Source organism: Malus sylvestris, chromosome 2 (genome assembly GCF_916048215.2).
Source record: "Malus sylvestris chromosome 2, drMalSylv7.2, whole genome shotgun sequence".
Lineage (NCBI taxonomy): Eukaryota > Viridiplantae > Streptophyta > Magnoliopsida > Rosales > Rosaceae > Malus > Malus sylvestris.
In genome coordinates, this window is record NC_062261.1 from 34,074,278 (window position 1) to 34,094,140 (window position 19,863).

Sequence of the window (19,863 nt, forward strand, 5' to 3'; positions counted from 1 at the left end):
AAAATAATAAATAATAAATTTATTGCCTAATATATAATAACAACAAAACATGCCTAACATATGTAACAATACATGCTTAGATAAGTCAACAAATTATATTTTACATATAAATGTAGGTAAATTATTTCACACACATATATATAACAAAAAAAAATTAAAAAAATTCCTGGTATACGTAAAAATTCATGCAAAATAATTTACCTACAAAAAATGTTATTTGATTCAGTGCACCTACTATTCAAATTTTAAAATGTTAGATTGCTTAAAAAAAAGCAAAATAATTTCCCCACTATATGTAAAATACATGCAAAATAATGTACCTACATAAAAAATAATAATATTATTTTATTCAGTACTATTTTACCTATTATTTTGTACATATAATAATAAAATGTGCCCAATATATATGATGATACATACAAAATAATATACCTACAAAATATATGTTATTTGCTCATCATAAATTTACATATAGGTAGATTAATTAGTATAATGTGTTTGATCATATATGTAGTATTGTGTATACATACGTACATATATATATATATATATATATATATATATATATATATATATATTGAGCTTGTGGTAGTACTAGATACATTTGAACGTGTATATATATGTATATGTGTGTGTGTTAGGGGTAATAATATGTAATAAATTATTTGTTCATTGTAATTAAGGTGGGTAATAATATTTATTGATTTATTTTGAATGTTGTGGTACAAGTTGTAAATATTTTGTATTAATAGGTCAATTACTTTCTTACATGGCAATCACTTTTAAATTTAGGTTTTATTTGAATGTTTATAATTAGGTGGGTTTTTATATAGAAGACAAGAATTATAATGGTCTATATCTAAAGAACCCTAAAAGAAAAGAAAACCAAATTAAGTCGCGCGCAAAATGCGTAATAAAAGAAAGTCTCCTTACATGCACAAAAGCACGTTCTTGGAAATTAGTAATAAATAAAGGAAGAAATACAGTAAGAACCAAATAATAGTGTTAGAGAACAAACTAAACTATCAATCTCTAAAAAATATCAAAACTCATCCCAAAGTAATATAGCAACCAATCATGTTCCATATCCATGTCCTCTCTTTGTCCAACTTATTTTTCTTTGAACATAGATTGTCCTTAAGCCTCTCAATTTGTAGCAAATTCAAATTTGAAAGCAAAATCTGCATATTTTTTTGTACCTATAGACAATAATTAACAGAATCAAAGTTAAAAGATGACTTGATGACTGGAATGAGATATTTTCTATCAACGCTTAAATCCAAATGCTATCAAACCAAGGGCACATGAATTATCAAAATGAGACGTGTTAAACCAATTCGGACATTTCGACCAAAAAAAAAATAAAACTAAATCAGACGTTGTTCTCAATTTTATTAGCCAAACTATGACTTGTAGGGCAAAGAAGTAATAGTAACCGGAAGAGAAAAAGCTATGAAGGTATGCTAATGAACTATTTATGTTGCCTTATTTAATATAGGTTTTTTTGTGTTCTACATGTCCTCCATTTGTTGTATTCTTTTTTCTCCATTTCTATTTTATTTGATTTATAAATACATTCAGTTCTCTTTTAATTGGCTATATACTGCGTGTGAGAGGCTTTAAACATGCACACAACAGGCGTCTTACACATTTGTCATATTTAACACACGCCAAGAATAAAACTAAGAAAAATATTACCCTTTATCTTGATAGATTAAAAAACATGTATTAGCATGTCCTAACATATGATTATGTTTTGAGGGTCTAATTTGTCAATATTTGAAAGACACTCTTGTGCTCTCTTCAAAACAATAGGCAAGACAACAATATTGTTGGGCACTTTATCTTTGTTCAATCACATCTTTTCGGTATCTCCATTAGCCGTTAAAACCTTCTCTATTAGAAGCAACTTGTCCTACAGCTGCATAATATGCTCATATTAAATGGTTCAATAACAACTGGAGTGTTGTCAAATGGCATGTAGGCATACTCAATTGAAGGTGAGGTTCTGATCATGACAGAGTGCAAGAAATCCTGCATCAGGTTCAACCGAAGCACCAATTAAATGGCAAAAAGCTATGTAATAAATTTTAGCTGGTGTTTGTTCTAAAACTTTAATCCATCGGAACCACAAAGGAACCTAAAAAAGTAGGAACAACCACATTAAGCTATAAAAATGATAATTTTTCATTTTAAGTTTTTACTTATACATGCATAAAGCGTATGTCTAATTTCATGTTATATCTACAAAGAGTAAAGCGAGTACAACTCATCTAACCAGAAGAGTTAGAAAAAGCAGCCAACCATGCAAAGAAGTTCTTTATAAAAAAAAAAAAAAAGGAATGCAAACAGCAGGATTTCTCAATGCAAACATCTTTTGCTCAGGATTTCGTTTGTCAAACATTTTTTTAGTACAAATTGTTTATCAAGCATCATGATCATGATGGTTTTTCTCAGGCATTTCATTAAACTATACACATTAAACAAAATATAAAATGTCAAACAAACCAAATATTGGACTTGCCGCTTCCAGTTGCCATGTAAATCAAGTAGTCACTTCCCTTCTCTATGTATATCTGGATAACTTTATTTCTGTATAGAGGACCCATAGTTACTATCTAAAACATAAAAAGAGAAAGAAAGAAAGGAGACAATTAAAACATGAAAATATAGAGCAGGGGACGAAGAGAAAAGGTTATCCCCGAAAAATCTGACCATACGAATTTGATTTCAATCGTAAGTGGGTAGTGTGCCAAAGAAAAATGAAACACAGAGGAATTGAATTAAACTCCAATAAACTCCCAAACAATTATATGGCATAGATGATAAATCAGTAAAAAGTGGAGAAAGGAAACCGGCTTCACCCACAGAATCACCAGAGAGAAATACCCAATCCTTGTTCATAAATCTGCAACATAAGAAAACATAACTATATGCTAATCTTAGAACCAAGTTGTGTGATCCATTGGAAAAAAAAAACACAGAAAGAATGAAAAGAGTGTGGTGATCCAACTGTCAACAGTAATGAAGAAAAGTACAGAGAGAAAATGTAGAGAGAGGAAGTAGAGAGAGAGTAAAAAGAATGTTATGTATATTCCAAGATATCAGCTACAATCTGTTTACATCCCTTACTTATATATAAATACAACCACCTTATAACTAACTCCATATTCTCTACTCTACTAATGACACCTAGCACTAACCTAAGTCATTCCCTAACATTCCCCCTCAATCTTATGAAGGGAAGAACCCAACATAAGATTGGAACAATGAACCTGAAACTGAGAGGAACATAAACTTTTGGTGAGCACATCAGCACACTGTTCCGTGGTAGAGACAAACTGAAGCATGATTGTCCCTTGTTGAATGAAGGATAGGATTAGTAGCCAAAGCCATAGCAGAAAGATTATCACAATGAAGAAGGGGTACAAATTGACATGAAATATGCAAATCCAGTAACAACTGTTGAATCCATACTATTTCAGCAGTAGTGGTGGCCATAGCACGATATTCGGCTTCAGTAGACGAGCGACTCACTGTATGTTGTTTCTTGGAACTCCAAGAAATAGGATTAGAACCCAAAAACACAACAAAACCAGTGGTGGATCGGCGGTCATTGGGGTCTCCAGCCCAATCCGCATCAGTATATGCTTTAATGTCAAGAGAACCAGGTGTAAAATGGATACCAAGATGCATAGTGCCACGGAGATATCGTAAGATCCGTTTAACAGCAATGAAATGATCTTCAAGATGAGCATGCATAAACTGACAAACCTGATTCACGGAATAGCCTATGTCAGGTCGAGTAAAGGTTAGATATTGAAGAGCCCCAACGATACTCCGATATTTGAAAGGATCTGAGAATGAGGGACTGCCATGAGTCAACAGCTTGTGATTAGGATGGCATGGAGTAAGGCACGGCCTGCAATGGAACATGTCTGCCTTGTGTAACAAATCCGTGATATACTTGGATTGATGAACAAAAATACCACTGGAACGATACTCAATCTGTAAACCAAGAAAATAATGCAGAAGACCAAGATCTTTCATATCAAACTCTGCAGTCAACTGTTGTATCACATTTTGAACCCCAGCAACACTATTGCCTGTAAGAATAATGTCGTCCACATACAACAAAAGAACAACAATAGATTGATTCTCATACTTGACAAACAAGAATGGATCAGCATAAGAGGATTTGAAGCCCAAAGTGAGAAGAAATTTGGTAAAACGCTCATTCCAGGCTCGGAAAGCCTGCTTCAACCCATATAGAGATCTTTGGAGTTTACACACATGTGTGGGATGAAGAGGATCTACAAAACCCTGAGGTTGAGCCATATAGACTTCCTCGTCAAGAAAGCCATGTAAAAAAGCATTTTTTACATCCAATTGTTTGAGTTTCCAGCCATTAGAAGCAGCTAAAGAAATGAGAAGTCTCACTGTGGTAGGTTTAACCACAGGACTAAAAGTCTCATAATAATCTAACCCAACTTCTTGTGAAAATCCCTTAGCCACTAACCTGGCTTTGTACCGAGCAACAGTACCATCAGGATGTTTTTTTATCTTATAAATCCATTTACACCCAACCAAGTTCTTATCGGGAGGAAGGGGAACCAAGGTCCAAGTTTTCTGCTGACGAAGAGCATCCATTTCTTCCTGCATTGCTCATCGCCACTCTGACAATTTACATGCTGCAGAGTAGGACTGAGGTTCTTGAGCACCAGATTGAACGTCAACAGAAAAGGCCTGCTTTTTCTTAAAAATGCCCGACTTGGATCGAGTCTGCATAGGATGAGAGTTAACAGCAGTAACAGAAACGGGTTGCAACTCAGAAACTTGAGACAGATGAGTATCAGGATGTAACTCAGACATGACGGGACCAGAAATAGCAGCACCGGGCATGTGATCCATGGAAATATCCCCTGGTAGTGAGGGAATGGTACCAGAAGAAACAAACTCGCTTGGTGCTGAAGAACATACTGGAGGACTATGCTGAGAACTTGAATCCCTGGAGAACACTTGTGGAAACGGTATAGATGCTAAAGGAGGATGATGAAAAGTATTGGAGGGTACGGTGGAAGATATGGAAGCCACCTTGGAACCAAAGTCAAACGGACTAGCCATATGAGTCGCAGGAAAATGACTTTCATCAAATAGAACATGCCGAGAGACAATTAGTTTATTGTCTTTAGGATTAAAGCAGATAAACCCTTTATACTGAGCAGCATATCTCAAAAATATGCATTCACTGGTCTTTGGTGCAAGCTTATGAGATCTATAAGGCTTCAATGACGGATAGCAAGCACAACCAAAAATCTTCAAGTGATCTAGTTTGGGTGAAGAATGATATAACATTTCAAAGGGAGACTTCATAGACAAGACCGGTGTAGGCATTCGATTAATAAGATATACTGTTGTGGCACATCATGGTACCAAAACTGAGGAGGAAGACAAGCTTGTTGAAGAAGAGAGATAGCTGTCTCGATAATATGTCGATTTTTTCTCTCTACGAGCCCATTTTGTTGATGAGTGTAAGGGCAAGACTTATGATGCAAAATACCTTTGTCCTTAAGAAAATTCTGAAAACGAATCCCAATATACTCTCCACCACCATCACTTTGCAATATTCTGATATGAACATTAAAGAAATTTTGCACAAAAGCTTGAAATTGGACAAACATACCAAAAACAGCAGCTTTATTCATGATAGGAAATATCCATGTGTACCTTGTACATTCATCAATAAAGGACACATAATACCTATATCCTTCAATAGACAAACTAGGGGACGGACCCCAAACATCAGTGTGAATGACTTCAAAAGGAACTACAGACTTTGAAGCCAAAGAAGGAAAAGGTAGATTGGCAAATTTGCCTTGTAAACAAGCTTTACAAGTATAGGAAGAATTGAGACACTTAAAAGAAATATCAGCCTTAGAAAGAGCTACCTTGACTACTGAAGGAACAGGATGACCCAATCTGCAATGCCAGAGTGCAGAATTTATTCTTTGTCCAATATATGATGCGGAAGACACAGGAGAAGACTTCATGACTGGTAAAGGATAGACAGCATTGTTACTCAGTCCGTGATACAGAACTTCCTGAGTGACCTTGTCATGTATGCACACAGAAGACTCATCAACAATACACCTACAATTATTATCCTTGCACAGTTGATGCATGGACAATAAATGTTGTGATAATTGAGGTACATGTAAGACAGATTTTAGACAAAGATTATGAGACTGTAATGGAAGAGTAGAATGTCCAATATGAGCAATATGTAAACCTTCTCCATTAGCACCAGTGATAGTATCAGAGGATGAGTAAGGAGCAGCCATTTGAATGTTAGACAAATCAGAAGTCATGTGATGTGTGGCCCATGAGTCAAGTAACCAATACTCTTGCTGTGGTGCAGAGGGAGAAGAAGTAGACCGCGCAGTCATAGCAATCGGAGAATGATTTTGAGAGCTCATCATTGCAGGATGAAACTAAGGAGGATGAACCATATGGGCAGGTGGAAATGGTGCAGGAAAAGTAGCCTGTTGAGAGGGTTGAAATTGCTGTGGAGAGAACCCTTATGATGATGAAGAAAACTGGGGAGGCACCATCGAAGAAAAACCACTATTTCGATCAAAACAAGTGGCAGCAGTATGCCCTTTTCGATTGCAAATTTGACACCCTTTTTGAAAACAATGAATAGCACTATGACCTTTCCTATTACATATTTGACAAATCTGCAACGGTTGATACACTTGCTCAGTAGGCAGAGGAGAATGGAGAGACTGAAAAGAAGAGCCCTGATGAAAATTATTTGATGAAGACTGCTGTGGAAATGAAGCACCAGTTTGTTGAGGTTGCTGAAAATTATTATAAACTTTCTTGCCTTTCCCCTTTGGTTTGAAGTTATTCCCCCTGAAATTGTTATAAGTCCCTGAACCACCCTGAGATACACAAGCAAGAGGACTATTCATCTGGAACATTGGATTAGGAAATGGCATTTGTTGAAACACTGGGGTTGAAGAGATCGGAAAATGGGAACCATTGAAAAAATGCTGAGATGCATTATGTGCGGCACCACCAGATGATCCCCCAGCATCATAGACTGAATTAGAAGCATACATAGCAGACATTATAGGAGCCTGTTTAATAACTTCGTCCAAAGCAGCCTCTTCAGCTTTCAATTGGGAGCGCAATTCTTTTAAAGACACAAGATTCTCTCTGCCCCTTATAACTGCCTTGATAGTATTAAACTCATGTGGAAGACCTTTAAGAGCAACAATTACAATATCCTCATCTGAAATAAACACTCAAACAGCAGCAAGTTGATCTCTACAGTCCTTGATTCGCTACAGATACAAATCAATAGACTCAGACCCTTTCTTTATGTCCTGCAGATCAATCTTCATTTGAACAATATTGGTTCTAGTCATGTTAGAAAACTGTTCCCTCAGATTATTCCACATTTCCTGTGAACTTTGACAACCAATAACACAGGACAGGGCAGCAGTGGACAATGTAGCAGTGATGAGAGTCATGAGAGCTTTATCATGAATCTTCCATACTTTGTAATCAACAGTAATATGATGTGAATTAGTAACAGTTTCGTCCTCAGAATCAGAATCAGGATATTTATCTGGGCAAGGAATGGATCCATCCACAAAACCAAAAATTCCATTTCCCTCTAATAAAAGCCCCATTTGAAAATTCCAGGTAACATAATTGGAATCATCCAATTTGACAATGACAGTGTTACCAACACTAGGAATCAGCGAAGAAATTGGTGACTGAGTAAGTGCTAATTGAGCAACTGTAACCATGATGAGAACTGTAAAAGATCAACGTATCGTCAAGACTCAGAAAACAACCAAAACACACAATTTGTCAACAGAATTCTCCACAGACGAACAACAATACGTATGCAAGCAAGAGGCACATCAAGAAACCAGATCAAGCAACGCAATAAACTCCAATCGAAATAATATCAAGAAAATCTCGACAATCCAATTGCAGCAACAATCGCAAATGAGCGAGACAAAATGACGATAAAACTACACCACAATGCCTTCAAGAAACACACAACAGCAACAATTAACGAAGGAATTTCAAGAAGAACAATCACCGACCGACAGACGAAAAAGCCCCAAATTTTCTAGGGTTTCAGCCACCGACGGAGATCCTCGACGAAACGAGAACAACTATTACCAAGATGAAAGCACGAACAAGACGAGCGGAAGCACAGAGATCAGGAACCGACGACGGTGTTACCCTTTGCCGGCGAAGATACCATGTCAACAGTAATGAAGAAAAGTACAGAGAGAAAATGTAGAGAGAGGAAGTAGAGAGAGAGTAAAAAGAATGTTATGTATATTCCAAGATATCAGCTACAATCTGTTTACATCCCTTACTTATATATAAATACAACCACCTTATAACTAACTCCATATTCTCTACTCTACTAATGACACCTGGAACTAACCTAAGTCATTCCCTAACACCAACAACTTCATGGAATTAAAGAAGAGCAAACTTGTAATTCTCTTCAAATTTAGGAGCAAGCAATGGCTTTTGTATCATCTTCTCTTCCTGCAAAACTGTCTCAGTTTTTTCTTTTCAGGTTCTTACTTTGTGTCATTCTATATATCTCTCATCTAGCAAAACTGCTTCTTTTTGCACGATTAGGTGTTTCTTTTCCTCCTCAACCCCATTCTGCACGTTCACGTTTATCTCTCATTCCGCAAAACGGTTCCAGTTAAGACGCATAGCAGTTTCCAATCTATTCTCCATGTGCCTTCTCCGTGTATTGGTTTAAAATTCTGTTTTTTTTTCTTTATTTATTTATTTATTCTAATACAGTTTTTTTATTCAATTTTTTCTTCCTTTTTTTTACCAATTTGTCCTCCTTTTTTGGATTTTTTACATTTTGATTGTGAAGGAAACATAGGGATCTTTTTGGTATTTTGGAATGCTTCACCAAACTGGGGCTCTCCCCTTATATATACTAGCCTCTCCGCACGCACTAACGTGCATGTGAGAGACATTTTTGCATCACGGGCGCTACGCCCCCCTAAAGATGTATTGTATTAGTTTTTTTCCATTGTAATTGTCCAGATATACTTTAAATGTATCGTGCAAAGAGGAACTTTTTTTTTTTTTTTACCATGCACATCCTAAAAAATTATCATTTTTTTCATTTTTACTTTGCGTAAAGTAATGATTTAAATGTTATTCATGCGCATGCGAGAGGCATTTTTTCATCACGGGAGCTACGTGCCTCTAAGAATGTATTGCTTTAGTTGTTTTCTTATTTGCCCATCCAAAATTTTAAACTTTGAAATACTAACACTCATTTTTCCAATGAATTTATGAGAGGCCAACATCCATGTTTCCGCCTACCTTTTTAATAGATACCTTCAAGTGTGTATTTTCTTCTTCTTTTGATTAGAAGTAGTAAGCACAACCCTGGAATAGTATTTCTCCAAGTTGAATGAAATTTGCATTCTATTGAAAAAAAGCACACGTGCTCTACTTTTTTTAACCGTTCAGAGATCAAATAAAATTGGCACACTTGTTCAGGCATTTTCTACCAACCTACACAGAAGAATAAGTATGATCACAGTCAGCTACCATGAAAAATGGTTGAATTCCACCTTGGTCGAAAAGACTTAAATTTGTTCAAATGTTATTTTGAGTTTAAAATTGACAAATAAATAAGACAAAATAATCTAACTATCCAATATCTATTCTTTTCTTGATCCTCCCAAACTTGTATTTCAATGGGATAATTGTCAAAATTATCTCTTTGAACTGAAATTGTTTAATCCTCCAAACCTAAAAAGAGAGAAGCACATAAATAGAATGAAGCTAAACATAATCTTTCAAATCAATCTTGTACATCACAAATGCTACTACATAGTGGAACTTGGTCTTTATATGTAAAACTCCACAACACCGCCTTATACATTATGTTGGCTTCTTTTTTTTTTATCAATTATGTGAAAATTTTGATCTTTATCTATACAGTACATGTAAAATTTACTATCAATAATTAATCATGTAATATGCACATCAATCATCTTAAACTAACTATTAGTCATGTAGAGCATTTGGTTTTCATTTGTAAGCCATCATTAAAATAATAATTTCTGCACAAATCAAATAACAAATTCACATATAAATACACTACTTTACATTGTTATCAAATTAACTTTTACAAATAGATCAGTATATAAAATGGACATAAATTTAAGAAAGTGATTAAAATTTTCAGTATTTGCTTGGGAACACTTGCATCCAATCATAGACTAAAAAAATAATCTATTCAGAAAAATAAAAAAGAAACGAAAAAATTACTTAGAAATTCCTTGCCGTCTTCTTCTTATTCAAATTTTCATCTCTAACAAAGGCTCTGAAAATAAAAGTAAAACTGTAAGTCACAAAAAACAATCCAAGAGAGTCAATCGGAAACCGCAAATATCGCAAAGCAATCCAAAACCAAAACAAAATTAAAATAAAACTGCAGTAGAAACCCAATTAGAATATTGCGATGCCGTGGCCTGATGCTTCATCTCTGAAATGCCCTTTTTTTACTTTTATGCTTTTAATCTCTTGGAAGTCCATAACATGGCAGTCTTGGAATTCCATCACAAAAAAACTCAAACCTTTTCTATCATTTTGACACATGTACGAAAAATTGTTCAAAAGAATTACAGATAGCCTAAGTTAAAGAGTATGTGAATACAATACCTTTATATTTTATTCTCTTGGTGGTGCAGTCTTAATACATATAGCCTAAGTTTTTAGAAATTTAAATTAGCTCATGCATACACATCATTAAAGTCTTCTAAAAAATTTGACCATTTGTGTGACCACTCTTCTCGACCTATGTTGATCTCATCTCTAATGCCTGAATTCCTTCTTTGTGAGAAATATCTACATGGGCCAATCCATCCATGTATATGCATTGCATCAAGAAGAGAACATGTACTCATATGTTGACATTTCATGTAAAGAGTGTGATTATTCATGTCTTCTAACAGTCAATATTCATTTAGGTTTGTAACGGAACTCTATATCAATCAATTCAAAATTTCTCACCACAGTTTTCATGGATTAGAAACTGAGAGTTATTTCCAAACTGAATCTAATTTTAGCACCGACACTATATGAACCCCTAAACATCACTTTACATTTGTTTCATGAATGAGTAAACAATAATGGTATTAACGTTAAACTATAGGACCTGGTGAAAACACTTTTACTAATCAAGCGCGGGACATATTTATCCTTATTTTGTGATAAGGATGATCATGCAATGAATTACCGTGAATGGTCACCATTACTATAAGGAAACTCAAACACACCCATAATGCAAGCAAAACTCTTACGCAGAGGAATATAAAAGTTTATCTAATACAGTATCATGTATATTTTCCACACAAAATTGTATTCGGCTTTCAAAATCACATCCATATAATATATTTCAATATTAGTTCATCTACTTTTAAATGTAAAGATTGGAGAATGCTTACCAAATCGTTCTTGAAGGTTAGCGATTTTAGGGGTTTGTGAGTTTTCAGATGTAAAAGAGGGAGTGCGTGTTTCATCCAGCAAGATTCTCAGTCTCTCATTAAAATGTTCATAAACCCAGTTGAAAATAAGCACATTCACCTGCAAAATGTCTCCTTTGTAATTGAACCCATATATTGATGGAGTCATTCAAGAGTCATCCACAAATGCTTCTTTCCAGCATTTGAACTCGCTCCAACTGGAACTGATCTCAGAAAATATAAAATTCAAGTAATCGGGAACTAAAGATGAAAGAAAATACAAATCAAATTTGATAAACTGTGAGACCTGCAAATGCCGATTGATTAACCCATCCAAGGTTTGCATATGACGTCTTCACTAGCTTTTTGCATTGAACGTTTTAACCATCGTTATTCCTTCATTGGCAATGTGAAGGTCTCTTTTGAGGTTTTCCTTACTGAAACAATCTCTACACATTTGAAAACCTTACATTAATATCCAATTCAAAAGAAACCAACAATCCCACAAAAAAAAAAAAATCTCCTTCCCCCTCCAATCTACTACTGATAAATTAATAAGTAGAATCAAACACACACACACACACACACACACTCATTCCTTCATACCTGATGATATTCAATGCAATTGACAATTGCACACTTATTCCACGAATGCGTCGAAGGAGAAGTACTCTTCATCCCTACTTTTGCAAGTCGTCGTTCCCATCGCAAAGGGGTTGGAGTGGATAAATTTTGGTTTGAAAGGAATCAAATTTCATGCCTGCATAAAACCCCATAGAATATGAAGAATTTTATTTATTTATTTTAACGAAATTAAAGCAGATTAGGCACAAAGAAAAATAGAGATAAATCAAAACCTTTAAAACAAATCAACACGATATCCTGAACCCTTGCTTATGATAAACTTTGTTCTTTAATTCGTGTCAGTAAATACAAACTAAAATTGACTTGGAAATACTAAATACAAACTCATATATACATCCTTAAAGCTGCAGTAGAGCGCATCAAATTCATCACCTAAAAGATAAACCGTTAAAAAAAACCTAAAAACTAAAAAGGTAAATTTAGATTGAGATTTACCCAAAGTTACTCAAACCTTTGAACTTTGGACCCTATAACAAAAAGGAGAGAAAGAATTAAGAAAACTAAAATAAAAAGCACCAAGATTTCATAGAAGATGGATATGAATGGTTGGAAAAAGCCTTTTGAGTCAAGAATCTCACCAAATTAATTCAAATAGCATCGCATGACTCTCTCTGTGTTTCCAAATATCAGTTTGAAAACTGAACATGTTTGTGTCAATTGTTGTGGAGAAAACTGCTTGGAAAGTTAGTGTAGATGGTGTTGGTAGTTTGCAGAACGTGGAGACTGTTGAATCCCACGTTCGCGGAGCTTGTTGAACTCTCCGTTTGGATGCTTTTATCTCTATTTCAATTAAAGGTTTTTTTACCAGTTTGTCCTCATTTTTTCCTATTTTTGGATTTCAATTGTGAAGAAAACAAAAGGGCTTTCTTGGTATTTCTGAATGTTTCACCAAAATGTTCTTCTCCCTTTATATATATATATATATATATATATATATATATATATATATATATATATAGGATTAAGGGACAAATTTTTTACAAAACTTTTACACTCTTTTTAAACCTTTTGATTACATGACATCCAATGTTTCTTATTTATTCATTAAATGACGTGGATGCTTATGTGGATTTTAACTAATATTAAAGATAAAATAAAACTAAAAAAAACATAAAATCTGGAAAATTAAAAATATAATTAAAAAAGGAAGATAATTTAACTAAAATTGGTTCTCCCATTCCCATTTCGGTCAAGACTTGGATTCAAACTTTGAACCCTAAAAAAAACCATGAAACTTCTTCTTTGCCGATGAGGAAGCTTGATGGAATCTTATTAGGTAAGCAAAACGAAACCCTAAATTCTATATTATTGTCCCAACTATGGCATCTTAACTATGCATGGCTAGACAAGAAGACTACCTTCAGCACAATGGTTTTGTGAACAATGCTTCGACGGACAACTCCAGTACACAAGACCCAAGTAGTGGTACTGATTCCTCTCAATATGATCCACCACAGATTCGTATGACTGGTTTCGCTGATCAGGCACACTACTTTGTTACACAAGACCCCCAGCCAGACTACTTTGTAGTCAATCCCACCGCGGCTTCTTCACTAGCTAGTCCATCCAATCTTGATCAGAGTCATCAAATCAACAATAAGGATCAAAATCCACTTCTTAACTTTGACTACACCCAATTTTATGATTGTGATGGTGATGACATTAAGCTTCCTCATCGGCAAAGAAGAAGTTTCATGATTTTTTTATTAGGGTTCAAAGTCTGAATCCAAGTCTTGATCGAAATGGAAATGGAAGAACCAATTCAGTTAAATTATCTTCCTTTTTTAATTATATTTTTAATTTTCCAGATTTTATTTTTATTTTTAGTTTTATTTTATCTTTAATATTAGTTAAAATCCACATAAGCATCCATGTCATTTAATGAATAAATAAGAACCATTGTATGTCATGTAATCAAAAAACTTAAAAAGAGTGTAAAAATATTTGTAAAAATATTTGTCCCTTGATCCTATCCCATATATATATATATATATATATATATATATAAAGTGGGATAATAAAATCCCTTCACACCTGGAGACGTGGGTGGTTTTATACGGATATCCCACTATGCAGAGTACGTGGTAGCACTCACCCACTAACCACAACTTCTGTTTTCACCGTTCGCCTAAAAGGCATTAATCCAAAGAAAATTGGGAAGAAAAAAACAAGAGGAGGTACGCTGTAGAAATTGAGAGAGGAATTGAGAGAGGAAAGAAGCAACGAAGTACTGCTGGGAAAGAAGACGAAGTAATTCCCTTACCTGCGATTTCAAACCAAGTCTTTCAAGGAAGGAGAGCAAACTACAAGCAACAATTAGAAGGTACAAAACCTATGTTTCTTGTCTCTTCATTTTCTCTCCAATAAATTTATTTTGTAGGCAAGTGTCGTCTTGAGTAAACTTTGGCCAGCAACACGAACCTATACGCTAGCAACCGCCAACGTCAGACGGAAGCCTATATGGGATCAACAGCCGCCGCTGCCACGTTGTCGACACCTTCGACTTCTCTACAATCCTTCGTCAAAATCCTAGTACCAGCAGCGGCATCAACAAAGAAAAGCATTACCGTCGCTGCGCTTTCGCCGTCTTCAGCACCCTACAACCTGTGGTGCCCAAAGAAGTTTGGAAGTCTGATTTTCATGGAGGAACAACGCCTACCCATTGTGCCTAACAATGGTTCTGAAATTCATCAACGATGCAAGGGCGGTTTCCGAAATGAGGCAATAGCAGCCACGGATGTACGAGAACGCCACCAAGCATCTTTGCCCAACCTATTTGCATCTTACCTCTCTGCCCAGAGAGAGCCGCCGAACACCACCACTTCAACAACACCGACGGCAACAACAGTCACGTCATCCTCCGATCTGCAAGCCTAACGACACAGCATGCTCCATTTTCTCACCTACGGCATAAAATAAGGTGGTCATGAACGAAGTCCTCTGCCGTGAGAACAACAACCGCAATGGCTGCTGAAGTTGAAATGGTTGCTGCTGCTCCGTTTTAGGAGCTCATTTCGAAGAATTTGGCACAAAGTCGGAGACAGAAGTCACACCACAAAGAAGGATGCTTCTAGCAAAGAAAAAAACAAACCCATCGCAGCCGTCGTTTTGGAGTTAAGAAGAAGATGGGTTGCTGACAATAAAGAAGAAGAAGAAGCAAAGTCCACCTAAACTGGTGCCTTTGTTCCGCAGAGAAGAAGACCATTGGTTACTGAAGTAAGACAACGCGCATCCGTGGTTCGAGATGTCGACAAAGAAGAACATTACTTGCATAAATTACCTATTGATCATGGTTATCCTCAAAAGCCCTTGGTGTTCTTTCTTGCAACAGAAACCCGAAGAAAGCCCAGCCAAAGAAGAATAGGCGTTGCTTATTGCTGAGCAAGTTTCTTTCAAATTCTGTCTAAATTAGGAATTGGAAGAAATGATTTCTACAAAGCAAATAAAAAGATGAAGAGGTGAAGTTTGTCGCGACTCTAACAAAAGCTACAAGCCAAAAGCAAAAGAATGAGAGATTTTTCAATGTGACAGTCACACGAGGTGGTACACTATGTGTCCATATATAAATGGTGGATTATGTGTGTTAAAAGGTTAATAACTTAAAAATTAAAATTTTCCACCACTTGCATAAAAGCACGTGATGTACCCTTCGTATTTCCGTCACAACTAAAATTTTCTCCAAAAGAAAGGAAAGAGTTTAAAACTCAAAAGGAAAGAAAAGTAAAAAAAAAAGTCTTTTTCACAATAAAAAAAAGGGGCCAACTTTCCTGCTTTCAAAGACCTATTTCAAATAGAATTGAATAACCTATTGGAGAAGGAAGCTGCAAAGTAAGAGGAAAAATAAAATACCGCTCATGCGAGTTTATCACAAGTATGACCTCCATCAAGTTAAAATTAAACATGGAGCAAGAAATTGTGCCAACCCAAAACTAAATATTAATGGGTTTATTACAAATATACCTGTTAATTTCATTTGACAAATGAAGTGGTACAAAACCACGAAAGCTCTTCAACAATCACCCAACCATCAAGTTTTCTCATATGGCACAAAGCCACTCAAATGGCACGAAGCCACATCAAACTTCAAATGGCATAAAGCCGGTTCAAATTACAAATGGCACAAAGCCACTCAAATGGCACAAAGCCGCTACAAATGGCACAAAGCCAAAGAAAAGTATTAAATGGCATGAAGCCGCAACAAGTCTCAAATGGCATGAAGCCACATCTCACTCCAATGGCTTAAAGTTCTTGCTCGCATGAGCTAAAAATGCACAAGGCATCAAACGCTCCAATGGCTTAAAGTCCTCGCCCGCAAGAGCTAAAACTACACAAGGCATCAAATGCTCTAATGGCTCAAAGTCCTCGCCCGCATAAGCTAAAACTGCACAAGGCGTTAAATGCTCCAATGGTTCAAAGTCCTCGCCCCCACGAGCTACAACTGCACAAGGCATCAAACCCCAACAAACACATAAGGAACTACAAGTGACTTGATCCCTCAACGAGGGTACGTAGGCAATCTAGGGCTCTACCTAGGTGCAGTCACAAAATCAAATAAACACTCAAATCCCCAAGTTACGATTTATTCATATTAGAATCAAAGGGAGAAGGGTTGTAATTAATAGGCGCGTAGCTTAGAATGGGTCGAACTCAAATTAATAAAACCCTCTTCGGAAAAATGAACAAAGATGAAATTGTGTCGAGTGAATTATTTGTTTACATATTGTGTAAAATTTTTTGCTCAACAGGGAGTAATAAATTGATCCCTACTTCAATCACTTAAGCCACTGAATCTATATGGTCCCTCCATTATACTCTTTGGATCAAAATCTATGTCAAAGAGAGGAGGTTTAATATTGCTAGTTTAGCATGGTTTTATCTATGACTGTCAAGTTACCTACTGTCCCAAGAAGCGTGACTCAGCAAGCAGTTAAGCCAAGTTGGATTGACGAGAGATTTTAAGGAAGATACTTCGAAGATTATACCATATGTGTTCAGTGCCTCGAAGGTGGCTAATCTCAATGAAAAAATTACTATTGCGCTTATCAATCAACGTGGTAATGATGTTATTAACAAAAAAAACCCCCACAATTGTACAAGTAGATCATCATCATCACCATCACCACCAACGCCTTCAGTAGTGCTCCAAGCGGTGAACTTACCGAAAAGAATGGTCCTCCTCTGCCGGAAAATGCGAGAGGGAGTCTGGTTGGGGATTCCAAAGTGCACTGGAAAAAAAAATAATTTGGAGTTGCATGAGGTGGCGGCAAAGATGGGGAGAGGGTTGATATTTTTCAGCGATAAGGCAAATAGATTCAAAGGTGAAGAGCGTTCCTCTATGCTTTGCAAGTCTCGTAGCGAGGAAGAGGATGATCAAACTTACAAGGATGGGAATGATATGTTTCTGGAAAGCTTTGGTGACCTTGGAAGAACAAGAAGAGATGACTAGATTTTAACGCAACGCAACAAGATGCTTCTTGCATTTGCTGCCATGAATCCAAGTGTAATTGTCAATCACTGCCGGATATGATGGTGGCGCCGCAGTGCGATGAACTTTTTCTCACCAATGTCCTCCATAGGATGATGCGGTACGAAATTAGTTTTTCTTATTCAGTATTCTAACTTACTCTAACCTACAAGAAGGGGAGAAGGGGGATCAAACGCAAGTGCAAAAGGAAACAATATCTTCAAAGAAGAGCTTTGGAAATTTGTTTCCAACTTAACAATAATGCACCATTGCAGAAAGGGCAAGTAAACGTTTGGATATGCACCAGAAAATGTTGAACATAAACTTGAAGGGACTGAGACTACGTAACTTCCAACGGTAGTATCGTTAATAGTGTTGTTACTTGATGAACAATTGGTAAGCAGAAAACTGCACCGAATAATCAATTCCAGCATGTTTGTACTTGTGTTCATGAGCGTGCAACTAAAATGGCCTCTGTTCACGCTCACACACCCTATTAGCAAGTCAATGTTACATCCTCCTCAACCTACCCCGTACCTATCATCTTTTCTGCATGCCACTTTGAGAAGCCTTCCACCAGGGCATCCCTCATCCATGCATGCCGGCAACTCACGATAGCCTCTGCGACAGTCAGCCATGTTCTGTTTCGGGTGCTCTGTTCGGGCCATGACTCAAGTTCCTCCTTGACAAACAAAGCAAACATAGCAGCTTTACATACACCTTCCGGACTGAACTCATCCTGGTGTGTCTTGCTCTTAAAATAATAATACCCCAGGAAACCCTGCAAACCAAATAGATAAACAGTTGGTTTGCTTTCTCCATGTACTGTGATATAGAAAGAACATACAAATAGATTTGGCAAAGAATTCTCGAAATATATGCAGCAGGCATACTAACACTCGATGCTGACATACAAAGCCAACCAAAATTATATACATCTTTATTATCCTCCATGACAGCCAACATATTGATTAAATTGGACATCGGCACCTGGAATATAATAACCCCCAAGTTCCTTCATCTATCAATAAGATAGGATAGAGAAAATAACTACTCTAGACTACAATGCCCTGAGAGGCCAGCTCAATTGAGTTATGCTTTCTACAACTACTAAACTCACCTGGTGCCCATATAACTTACATACAGTTCTGTCAAGGTAAATCATACTGCCCACAATGAAAAGTAATAAGTATGTAAAATGGATCTAATGCAAACATTAGATCCACTGCTCAAGTCTTGGGAAACACAAGAAATCCAATCAAAACACAAACTGATAAACTGATAAACAATCTAAAGAATTAAAGCCTTAAATGGATGCATCATTTTGCAACAAAGCAAAAGTAAGAAATTGCAATCCCCAAAAGCATTTCAATATTAAACACAAGAAATCCAAATAACACAGATACAACCTAAGCAATTCAAGTCTTCAACAGATGAAGAGAAACTATTCAAAGAAGTTAGAGGTGATAATATGGAAAAATCTCAAGAAATAACAATTAGAAGAAATATAAGTTGAAAAAAATGTATTTCACCATTAGCTCTCCTCGAACTCCAGCTTCTTCAACAGCTTCCCTTGCGGCTGCCTCCTCAACAGTTTCATCATTCTCCCAGCCTCCCTGCATGTGAATAACATATTCTTAAATTAAATAGTAACTTATTATAAGTTCTCTACTTCCCGCACACCCAAAGAAGCACGTAATCACTTTGAGAGATAATTTAGCCTTCCAAATCAGAAGAGAGATGAAACAATGAAATAGATTGATTATGACATAGGATCGGCAAGAGAATGTCCCAGTTGACTCCAACTTCCACCTCCTACTGTCTGGTCTAGATGAGTGTAATATACCATTTTCTAAAAGTCCCTTCAACCAATTATCCACTACAACAAGAGAAATAAGTGATGCCTTGAGAATGTATTTCCTTGGGAGATGACTCTAGCCACTCACTATTTTGGACTTCCAGCCATTAACATAAATTGAATATTTTGTTTCTGATCATAGGCTCATAGCATTCCATGTGAAATCCCTTTCCAAAGGGAAACTCCAAAGTAGTTCCTTGTTTAGTTTACTCATATTTAAATTACCCACCACTAGTGTAAAACTCACTAGTTTTGTATGCACACTTTCTTTGGATATCATAAATAAAAAGAGCAAAAAACAGAGGAAGCCAAAGCACATGAGATTGTAATGTATAACCCTATAAGTA

General features: G+C 36.1%; 1 protein-coding gene and 2 long non-coding RNA genes across 6 annotated transcripts in view; all 3 read right to left on the reverse strand.

The window, feature by feature from the left end:
* Nucleotides 1–1,069: 1,069 nt before the first annotated feature.
* On the reverse strand, nt 1,070–15,587 carry LOC126599474 (uncharacterized). Of its 3 annotated transcripts, none has more exons than XR_007615156.1 (3): nt 11,532–11,827; nt 2,509–2,908; nt 1,070–1,199 (listed from the first exon to the last, which is right to left on the reverse strand). It is a non-coding gene; the product is annotated as an uncharacterized LOC126599474 (long non-coding RNA). The 3 variants fall into 3 exon arrangements; XR_007615165.1 differs by lacking the exon at nt 1,070–1,199 and adding an exon at nt 14,458–15,587 and having other exon boundaries at nt 2,376–2,908; nt 11,532–11,773; XR_007615161.1 differs by lacking the exon at nt 1,070–1,199 and having other exon boundaries at nt 2,376–2,908.
* LOC126599494 (uncharacterized) lies at nt 11,839–12,847 on the reverse strand. The gene is made up of 3 exons (XR_007615168.1): nt 12,773–12,847; nt 12,156–12,309; nt 11,839–11,998 (listed from the first exon to the last, which is right to left on the reverse strand). It is a non-coding gene; the product is annotated as an uncharacterized LOC126599494 (long non-coding RNA).
* Nucleotides 15,588–17,932: 2,345 nt separating the features above from the next.
* The window catches only part of LOC126589274 (nudix hydrolase 16, mitochondrial-like), a 32,824-nt gene continuing 30,893 nt past the window's right edge, over nt 17,933–19,863 (reverse strand). For both annotated transcript variants that reach the window (XM_050254536.1, XM_050254530.1), the window contains exons 4-5: nt 19,191–19,274; nt 17,933–18,439 (exon numbers count right to left, since the gene is read on the reverse strand). In XM_050254536.1, the coding sequence (XP_050110493.1) occupies nt 18,185–18,439; nt 19,191–19,274 (339 nt within the window). In that variant the 3' untranslated portion in view covers nt 17,933–18,184. The remainder of the gene's footprint in view (nt 18,440–19,190; nt 19,275–19,863) is intronic.